Source organism: Sceloporus occidentalis, unplaced genomic scaffold (assembly GCF_023333645.1).
Source record: "Sceloporus occidentalis isolate IW3139 unplaced genomic scaffold, rSceOcc1.0.p SCAF_11, whole genome shotgun sequence".
NCBI classification, from domain to species: Eukaryota; Metazoa; Chordata; class Lepidosauria; order Squamata; family Phrynosomatidae; genus Sceloporus; species Sceloporus occidentalis.
The window spans coordinates 5,799,858-5,811,007 of record NW_028316991.1 but is presented as its reverse complement, the minus strand read 5'-3'; the positions used below and the strand labels follow the sequence as shown (position 1 = coordinate 5,811,007).

At 38.4% G+C, this 11,150-nt stretch overlaps 1 protein-coding gene across 1 annotated transcript; it reads right to left on the bottom strand.

Annotated features, from left to right (window-relative positions):
• Positions 1-9,656: 9,656 nt before the first annotated feature.
• On the bottom strand, positions 9,657-10,840 carry LOC149305481 (transmembrane protein 70, mitochondrial-like). Its single transcript, XM_089477532.1, has 3 exons — positions 10,751-10,840; positions 10,316-10,421; positions 9,657-10,105 (listed from the first exon to the last, which is right to left on the bottom strand). The coding sequence occupies exons 1-3, from the start codon at positions 10,838-10,840 to the stop codon at positions 9,657-9,659; spliced, it is 645 nt and encodes a 214-aa protein (XP_089333658.1).
• Between the last annotated feature and the right edge of the window lie 310 nt (positions 10,841-11,150).

Genomic DNA, 11,150 nt, shown 5'->3' with positions numbered 1-11,150 from the left:
AACTCAATAAAAGAACAGTGACATGTTATCCCAATTTACACTTATGCAAGTAAATTTCCCATTGAACCGAAAGGGAGTTCAACTTGCATTTTGCAACATTGGACTTTTCCATTAAGGTAGGGATCCTTATGCGTTTACCATTCTCTGAAACAAAAATGCTCCACGGCAAAGACATATAGCTTACAATTAAGGCTCAGGAGGAATCTGCAGTAAATCAGCTGGTTTAGCTTATATACATATAGTATCCATAGTACAAATTCACGCCTATTTAACTTTTTTATTAAGTTAAATCATCAGAATACCAATGGCTGTGGCGCAAAAGACGAGTTCTTCCTCTTCACCAGCATATAGGTTAAAATTTGCAGTGAACTTGCCCTGAAAATAAAGAATGCAAGAATTGTAATATTACCGTAAATAGTAAGTATCTATAAAAGTGGCATGCAATGTCAAAATCACAACTAAATGAATTGATTAAAACTACTTCCAGCCTTTTGTTTGTCAACCAGTATAATTGTTTTGGAGTTGTCTCAGAAAAGCTCTCCCGCATTGCACAACCAGGATTATGCTTAAAATCCAGGTGTCAGGGTCTCCAAATGAGCTCAACTCAACCCTGATGAAACTCAAAAGTAAACTGGGTTTAAATAGTAAGTCCTGTCATAATCGAGCTTTATGGGCTCTGTGATAAATTATACAGGCTACACACAGGCCTGGGAACTTTATGGCTCCGGCTACCAAGAACCCCCCTTGTGTGATGCTGGCAGGAAGTCCCACTAATGTCAGTGGGGGGTCCTGCTGGCATGGTAGGGCATGCCGTTTTTTAAGGGGGAAATTGGCAGGGAGGGAGGTGTGTCAGAATGCCATTCCCGCGACCCACAGTTTTTCGGTGGCGACCCTGGAGATGTGACGTATGAGTAAAAATGGGAGAATTGGGGGCACTTCTCAGTTAAATATTGGAAATATTCTGTCTACTGTCTATGATGAGCATACCTGGGAACTTAAACCTTGGTCAACACCTGAATCCTCCAGGTTGTGGGAGGGGGGTCTTGGCACACTCCCCCTTTAAATGGGGGTGACTTCAGTGGGACCACCCACCTACATCAGTGCGCAGTGCTGACCATGTCTTGACGTGCCGGAGCCCACAAGTTCCCAGCTACAATGATGACACCCCACTGCAAGTCCTAGTCTGCAGCAGAGCCAGGGTCATCGAAGAGCTGGTTTCTATAGTTACTGTATAAGATTACAGTAGACACATAGTCTACACATGGTCTTGTGGATCAGTTAATGCACCCATATCGCATGAGGAAAACCAATAAACAGTATAAAAATTTCAATCTACCTGTTTCAGGTTAAGATTAAGTCTCTCTATAAGAACCTGCTTAAAGCTGTACACAAGACACAAAATTATATATATAAATATTATTTAATTATTTATTATATTTTTAAGTTTTAATCACACTCCCTGTGTTTTAGACAAACTGAATATAGCCTAAGAAAAAAAGCCAAAAGTCACAGTGTCCATTAACACAAAAAGGAAGTAGATGGCTACAATTTTGCAAGAAATCCCCTTTATTTGTGAAAAAATAACAACAGAATTTATTTTTTTTTAAACTGAAAGCATTAAGCATTTAACGTACTGGAGATAGCCCTAACAGGAATACTCATCGTATCAATTGATCAGGTAATAATAGCCACACATATGTAATAATATTAACAATAATAATAACTTGAGTTGTGTTAGCTGATTTAATATTTTATTTTTAAAATGACTGGTTAGAATATATCGCGGTTAAGCAATCAGGCTTCACATCTGTATTTTTTTGTTAAATGTAGTGATTTCAGGTGAAGTACTGCAAAAAAACCATTTCATACCTTTACTGGAGGAAACTTTTCGAGTCCTTTTTCAAGCGTAACGTGTACCGTTTCTGCAGATAAAACAAAAATAAAAAAGTATTAGTTGCACAAATACAAACAGTACACTTTTTTAAGCCCAAATGTTCAGTGCTTTGATGTGAAAATGAAAAAGGTGAAAAAACAGTGATAAACATGCAATTGTAAGGGTTTTAGTGGTAACAGGATCCCCAATATTCATCTTCGGGGGTCGTACTCCCCCAAGGGATTTACAACTCCTTCCCTCCCTTCTCGGCCAGAGAGATGTCTATGGTAGGAGGCACCCTCAAGAGATACTACTCCTCCCTCACCAAACAAGAAAAAAATCTTCAGGGGATACGGTTCTACCATGACCATTTTCTGTGAATGAAAAATGTAAGTGAAAAAATTACAATAAATAATTTCATATCAACAAAAAGTAGCGAAATTGTGAGGGCAAAAAAGGTGAAAAACTAAAATTAAAAGGTGGCAATCATGACCCCAGCATTCTAAGGCTGGTGCAGTAAAAAAAAAAGTAGGCTAGGGCTAGTGTGAAGTAAAAATACAAGTTTCTGGAAGGTTAGAGTGCATTTTGGTGTGCAAGTGTCCAAAACATGTCCCATGATTAGTGCACACACCCAGACCTTTCCCCTAATCTGGGTGAAACAAAAAAAAACACCTCCAGGCTTTATATGCTATATATTCACTTGATCTTAGCCAAAAGGCAGAGAAACAAATTATACAGACAAGAAACCAAAAAGTATAATTTCTGTTGCTGTAAACATAACAAAGTCAACAATTCCCATGTTGACATAACACTGTAACAATAACATTCCATACTTAATCCAATCTAATCTTAAAAATTAAGATATATTCACTTTGGTGATTATTTTTCAGTCATTTGCAGAAAGGTGGTAATTTCAATTTTAGCATACTTCCCATGTGCCCCTGTTAAGGAAGGACAGGCCCTCTTTCCTTCCCTGGCATCCCTCTTTTTCCTCCTAAATTACTTACCTTATGAAGAAGCTGCAGTTTGAGATCTGGAACAGAAATTCTATTATGGGGTCCAGTGGTTTGCATTAGTGAAATACAGTCACTGGCCACTTTATTAGGTACACCTGTTCAAATGCTTCTAAACACAAATGGCTAATCAGCCAATCACATAGCATAAACTCAATGCATTTAGGCATGTAGATGTGGTCAAGACAACTTGCTGAAGTTCAAACCGAGCATCAGAATGGGGAAGAAAAGGGATCTAAGTGACTTTGAACGTGGCATGGTGGTTGGTGCCTGACGGGCTGGTCTGAGTATTTCAGAAACTGCTGATTTTCACTCACAACCATCTCTAGGGTTTATAGAGAATGATCCGGAAAAAAAAGAATATATCCAGTGAGCTGCAGTTGTGTGGACGAAAGTGCCTTGTTGATGTCAGAGGTCAGAGGAGAATGGGCAGACTCTGTAGACCAAGGTATACAGAATACCAGCTCTGAATGCACAACACGCTGAACCTTGAAGCAGATGGGCTACAGCAGCAGAAGACCACACAGGGTGCCACTCCTGTCAGCTAAGAACTAGAAACTGAGGCTACATGTCGCATAGGCTCACCAAAACTGGACAGTGGAAGACTGGAAGAGCGATGCCTGGTCTGATTCCAGCTGCGACATTCAGATGGCACGGTCAGACTCTGCGTATCCAGCAGGATAATCCACCATGTCATAAAGCTCACATCATCTCAAACTGGTTTCTTGAACATGACAATGAGTTCATTGTACTCTAATGCCCTCTGCAGTCACCAGCAGCTTGTAGAAAGTATGCCATGAAGAATGACGGTAGTTCTAAAGGCAAAAAGGGGGTCCAACCTGGTACTAGCAAGGTGTACCTAATAAAGTGGCCAGTGAGTGTAAATGGTTAGGTTTTTTCACATGTGCACAGGGTTCTCATTAAGCCTATTCGGGAATGCAGAATTCAGACAACACATCTCCTGCACACCAAATAGCTAGGAGGAGGGGGAGAATGCATATGGGAGGATTCTTGAGAATCCCCCCATGCATTTGCAAATTGGACTCACAGATTGAACCATGAAGGGCCAGCTCAACCATTCTTGCAGGAGAAACTTGGCAGGGTTGGTATTTCATAATGCATACAGCACTCCCACTTTAGTAAATAAACCTTTTGTTTATCTGGTGTATGTTCTCAAATATTAGCTCATTTGTTCCACTGCAAAGAAAACATATCCATTAGCATATGAGACTAATTCGGCTCAAAATGGTGGTCTAGAGGTTATATGTCGAGCTAATTTAGTCTTGAAATTAAGATTACGGGTTTTGTGGGCTTGGTGCTGAAAATTAATATTTTATTAGTATTTATCTTCTTTTTTTTTTGTTTGACTGTGATGTTCCGTGTTTTAAAACAGAAGGCATGCAGGCACTCTAGCAGGAAAAAATGTGCATCTTACCTTTCTGCTACATTAAAGCTTCTTTCAGAGATATAATTACCCACAGGCAACCACAACTAATATAAAACTTTTATAGTCAATGTGAATAGAATACATTCACGGAGAAGCGAACCAGGCCTTCTGGAGCACTTCTGCAAAAGGGCAGAGCCTCCCACTCACCCTCTCCCCTGATGCCCTTTTGTGGAAGTGCTCAGAGAGGCCAGAATAATGAAGACTGATTCCTTCACCTCATCTTATCATTAATGTATGCGTTTCCCTTACCACTACTCTGCTTTTCCTATCATATCCTTACCAGGCAAGGATACAGAAGTAGTCAGCAGAGAAGGTTGGGAGACATTGAAAAAGAGTGTTAGAGAGAGTGAATGAGAGTGTGAGAGAATGTAAATGATACTGTAAAGAGAGTGTAAGAGTGAATGAGGGAATGCCAACAATAATGTCAAATTTCATCTGAATAGAAAGGGCAGGAAATTTAATTTTATTTCCATGAATTGATCAAAAATGAAATGGAAAAATAGTCTGAAACATTTTTGGTCCATTTGCATATGTCTAATAAAAATAGTAATATGTTTTGAACAATACTTACCTCCTTTTAATTTTCCACAAAAGTCAAATTCATCATCCACCCCTGTACAAATATCCATTCTGGTTTCTGACACTTTTGCAGACTGGTACCAAACATCAACAGTAAGAAGCAGACGGTGCAAGTCCATGGCTGTGAACATACAATATCTCCATAATCCTCAAAAATGAATAGCTGGTATTTGCTTGCATGCCATAAATTATCTTTCAAATGGCAACAATCTAGTACTGCACATAATATAATAAAAAGTAAGCTAGACCAAAAATATATGGGCTTAATAATGTAATATTAATATAAAGGATGACAAAATTACCAGTGAATAATAATCACTAATTCTAAAACTGGTGAAAGTAAACGCAAATCCTTACTTGGTATCCATGTTAAACTGATATTTAATTTTTGTTGTCTGCTGGAAGCACAGGGTTCTATGGAAATGATTGGCTTACTCCTTTCATCTAAAAAGTATAAGGGAAACATTGAACGAAAATGTTTTAAGTAAAACCTTATTGAATATATATATATATAACACATTTAAAACGTAATTGTTTATTAACGCATGTTGAAGTAGAAAATTGTATAGCATTTAATCAATTAAAATATGCACATGGCTGATAAACCCAAAAGACATGGCTGGCACTTGAACCTCCAGGAAGTAGCTCACAAAGAAAAGTGGTCCTTCAGATAAGCTTTACTTAAAAGATTTAATGGATGCAACCCATACTTGTGCGATGCCTTTTTCACATCCACCCTCCATTTTTGGAGTTAATGTATGGATAACAGTGCTTGATATATTTTACTGACACATATCTAATTAATCTACATTCCCTACATTGATTTTATGAACCCCCAAACCCAGTTCATTTCATTCTCTGTCAATAAAAACTTGAAATATTTTTTTGGCAATTAAGGCAAAAATAAAGTAAAATAAGAAAAACATGAATAGAAAATATTTTTGTAATAGACATTATTTTGTGGTATGTGATGGGATGATTAAATTTAACACATTTAATCACGTGGTAGCGCTCAAAAAGTTATCTATTACTGGCCTTTGGTGATGATGGCAAAGTCCTACCATCCACAATAGACAAGAGGGATCATAAAATATTTCTTAGAAACATAGATAAAAAGAAATCGGCCCTCCTAGTCTAACTATATTATCTCATGTAAAGACTGAAACCTAAATTAAGCAATTACCAGAAAAATGTGACAATAAGCAATGACCCTCTGACTCTATAAGCAACATCTTTGATACATTGTAGTAGACCAGAGCTCACAAAGCAAGATGCAGAGCCACATCAGCTTTGAAGACCTCTGAGGTCTATTCTTCAAGTGCAATGGCAGTTAGTCTTGCATAAGAAAAAGACAATGGTGAGGTCTTGACCCTGAATCCACTGAAGAGTATCCTGAACATCTTTCGTCCACCTCCTCTGGGTCCATCACACCACTATGGGCTTTTGTTAAAAATAACTCAGGTTATCAACACGTAACGTAGTCCTATCAGGCTGATAATAGAACAGAAATGTTATTACTCACAACAGAGCGTGTAATAGAATTCCATTGTTGATGACTGGCAGAGTTTGTACATGTTGGCATTCTCCAAAAATACAAGATCAAACAGACACAGCAATATCAAAGACAAAAGCATGTCTGAAAGATCAGAAGTCCCCGACTTTCTAAAACATTTATAAAGCCGACGGGCGCAATGCTCCTGAGCAGGAAACATGCCAAATTCAGCTTTGTCAAGTTCCTCTTTCATTTTGTTTGTTATTTGATTCGGTTGCAAAGATATACGTCACCTGAAAAAAAAGAAAGGGGTGAAAATTCGTCTGTATTGTAGAAGTAAAAAGTTATTATTATTATTTATTCATACAGAGCTAACAGATTCTTTAGCACCATTACAATGAGAGAGAACGCAAAATTAAAGAAATATTAAAATGAACAATATACAATATACACGACACATCCCGATACAGAAGTTCCTTATTAATGCAATCTGTGGTGTAAAAGACTGAAACATACTGTTTATTTAATGGCAAAGTACTTTTGATTTCCCTTACTGTCAGTTTAAACTACAGCAATAAGTGGGATGGTAGATTATTTTAGATGCTTGATGGACTCCATGGACCCAACTGGCAGCACTTGGCTTTTCTGCTCCCTATAAAGAGCCTCATGTTTAATGTTGGTACCAAATTGTGGAGTCTCACATAGGACATCCACTGACTTTTATTATGTTAATTTACGCAAAGCAACAGCCATAAAATTAACAGCAGAGAAAATATTTAACTTCCACTTCTGCTTCTATAATAAAAACAAGTGAATAGTAATACAGTAAAAGTCTTGCATTCAGGCAATCCCCTTCTGCAGAAGAGCCTCATATAATAAAAATATTAGCAAGAATTTCCAATGAATTAAGTGTCGGTTAATAGCGTACAGCCGCTCGGGTGAATCTGCGGGACAAACGGAACGCAGAAACAAAACTTTGGCATCTTCATTGTTTACTAAGTACACCAAAATCGCACAAAGACAGTTTAGTGGGAGTAGTCGGAGAGAGCAGGCACACCAAGGTGGAAAAGAGAGATAAAAGGATTTCAGGCGATGAACGCTAACGGATTGTATAATCCCGGGGGATTTATTCTTGCAGGATGGAAATAAAACTTCATACGTGAAAACTGCAAAAGCAGGAATATTGGGTGGGAAAAAAAAATCACATAATTTTCCTTTGAATTGTGACTATTTTGAAGTTTATTCTGCTAATGTGACCACTTTGTGATGTTTTATATATTGGGGCTTATTCACTAAACAAATTGTAGGTGTGTGTGTGTGTGTGTGTGACAGAGAGGAAGATATAATCTAAATATAAACTGAGTATTATGATATAAGAGAAGGAAATTACATTTTTGAATCCAACAGTTAATAAATGCCAATTGGCTGCGCAAAAACAAATCATTGCTCCAATCATTGTTGATTTAAGACTTTAAAGACAGCGACCACAAAAACAGGTTTGTACATGACATCCTCTTCATGGTGTAACACCACATCACTGAAGTTCAGTTTAAGGGCCGGTCACGAAACCAAAGGCTCTTTCCTAAAAGCAAAGGCCACTCAGGAGCAGCACCTCGAGGATGTTGCCAATACTGCATGCGCATACTCGAGTATCGCTTCCGCCAGGGGTCGACTCATTGGGTTTGGATCTAGGAGCTAGCCAAAAAAATTAGGAGCCAACGTTCTGAGTAATTTATTTTCATTTATTGCCAGCTGGTCTGTAGTTTAACGAAATGTATTAGAACAATATGGCATGAAACACACTTTTCTTCAGTGTTGCACCACTTTGTACAGTACTGCAGTTAACCCTTCGTGAAAAGGCTCATTCTTGTTCAACCATTATTCTTACACTTACATTCACAAACACCATACAGTCACACACGAACGTCTTATGCTCACAAACACACTCACTATATGCTGACATACACACTCATGCTAATGCCATACTATAACATACACAACACCATACACACAATAACACAACATATATATAAAAATAACCACTAACACTATGCACACATACACACCGAATCTGGCAAATAACAATATACATTTAGATCAAAGTATGTTGCAAGAAACATCCCATATGGATCTGTAATATGTATTCTCGTATGTCAACAGTTCTCCAACATCAATAGGATTGAAGTCCACAACATCGAAGAAATAAATATCAAACAATGTGATGCATGTGATATACTGAATTTATTTACCTCATTTGGCCAACCTCATTGGGGACTCGACCCCTGGTAGGTGAACACATTACTTGTTTTGCGATTAGTATTGGCACTATACCTTTATACACACACAGACTGACTCCAGTGCTATACATATACACAGACACACACTACTCCCCTTCTTATCTTGTAAAGATCTGCCACGCTGCTGCCTGTCTTCTGCCATCTAAATCTGGCACATTTGCTCTTGGTGCTCATGGTGCTTTAGATGCAGTTATCCAACTGTGGTCTTTTGAACGTCTTGAGGTTTTTAAACAGATTCAAGGTATTTTGGTGGATTTTTGAGCTTTGCGTTAACTGGAGTCTCACTGTAATGTGTATTGCCCTGCGTCGCAGTCCTACTTATCCTTGTGTCTTACAGATTACTGCAAAAGCAGGCATCGATCTGTTTTATTGTTTTCAGTTTGTATTAATAAAGATAAATACTAAAAATAGCGGATGTAGCAGTAGCAGAAAGTAAAATAAATACAAGAGTAAAATATTTCCTACTCCCAATCTAACAATAAAATGGCAAGCCGTGGGTCCTGAGAGGTCACCTTTGATGTCCATCAATTAGAATTTAGAAGTGAAGTAACCCTTAAGGGTAATAGTCTACTGTAGTGCGTCATAGACTGCATACTCTGTGGGTGAGTAGAAAGTTGATGCAAGCTGACATCACTGCGAGGTCACAACAGGAAAAACCAAATATTGTAACCCAAGTTCAATTGTTCAGTGTCCCAGAGCGCACTTTGTCCACCCCCTTCTTCTACAGCAATATTAATATTCCCTCACATGTGCGGTACCTCAGTTCCTCTTTTTGCAGTTTGTTGCATTGTTAAACTGTGTCTGCCTAATCTCTTCCCAGCACGTTTTGCAATTATCCTCCCAAATCTAATCAGACACATATACATGATACTCATTTCAGACAAAGTGTGGTACAATCATAAAGGAAAAAAGACATCACTCTGAAAAATAAAACCACCTCTTACAGTCTGATCTTTTATTTCTCCTCAGGGGACTGGTTCAGTTCTTCGGGATTAAACGTAAAGGGTTTATCATACCCCATAAGATGATTATAGTCACGAGGGTTTGGAAATAGCATTGGATTCACCAGCATAGATTTCTTCCTGGCATAAAATGTTGTAAACATCTTGCTAACTCCTGGGATATCCACATCCTTTTGAGAGAATACTGTCCTTTTCTCAGTAAGCAGAGCATTATAGGTCACTGCTGTATAGGTGTCCGTGTCGCTGTTATGATATAACCGTATCACATATCCCTTTGTAATCATATGCAGAGTAACTGGTGTGACAAACGTGAAGAAGCCCACAAAGCTGCAAAACACAACTTTTAATGCAATGCTGTCCACTCCGATACCGGTTTTGAGCATAAGGTAGGGAACCACACATGCACTGAAGACACTGGTAGAATATGAAAAAAATTTTACACCTGCATGGAAAAGAAATAAAACCAATGTAAACATTAGGCGATGATATCTGATGCCAGCAATCACATAACATGCATCATATATCATATATATACTGCCATTATAGCATATATATATACTAGGGTCTCCCAGTATTTCATTACAGAGCCTAAAACCTCCGTTGACCAAGGGCCCACCATTTGTAACATACATGAAATGGAAACCAAACATACCAAGCACTGCTCTGCCCAAATTCCCAACATAGATCAATCTGCCGCCTTCAGAGTTTCCAGAAGCAGTGTTAGCAAAGCGAGCCGCATTCACACAAGGCAGAGCGACCTGCAGAAAAAAAAAGCGTAAATTAAAACAATGTATATTTCTTTGCGCATTAACTGTGAGGATCTGATGGTGCTTTATGCTCCTGTACAGCTGAGGAATTTTGTTTAAGTAGTATAACGTTGAAAAATAACTTTTTACAAACAGTTCTAGTTTTTGCATGATATATATATATATATATATATATATAGTGTTGTCGTCGCCCAATCTAATACACAAACACTGCCCCCTTATGATACTGCCAGTGTAAACAACAGAATGGTTCATTCATAAAGAGACCCTTCAGCCATCATATGCACTTTAATGCCATGTGCTCTCTTTAGTAAATGTACCTTGGCATTCTGCAGAATCCCCCCAAACGCATCTGCTGTCGGCTGAATACATTTCCCCGCACTGGCTCTGGTGAACTCTGCGTGCAACATTCTGCTCACACTACAGTAAACATGTGTGACATTTCACTAGGAGCCTTTCCTGCCACTGATTGACAGCTTTAAGCAGCCAATCATTTGCAAAAAGTGTCAGATCATGGAGGAAGAAGGCAGATTTTGGCGCAGGACCGCAACTTCTGTGTCAGGTAAGTGATTTCTCTTTTCTGTCTTGGAAGAATGCCTATTTAGGCACCCACAGAGTTAATATGCATTATTCTATTGAACGAGGTGTCAGGGTTATTAGGCTGAAAGTCTATGGAGCAACAGACCTCATTAGCACTGCCATAAAGAATGGGCTCAGTGT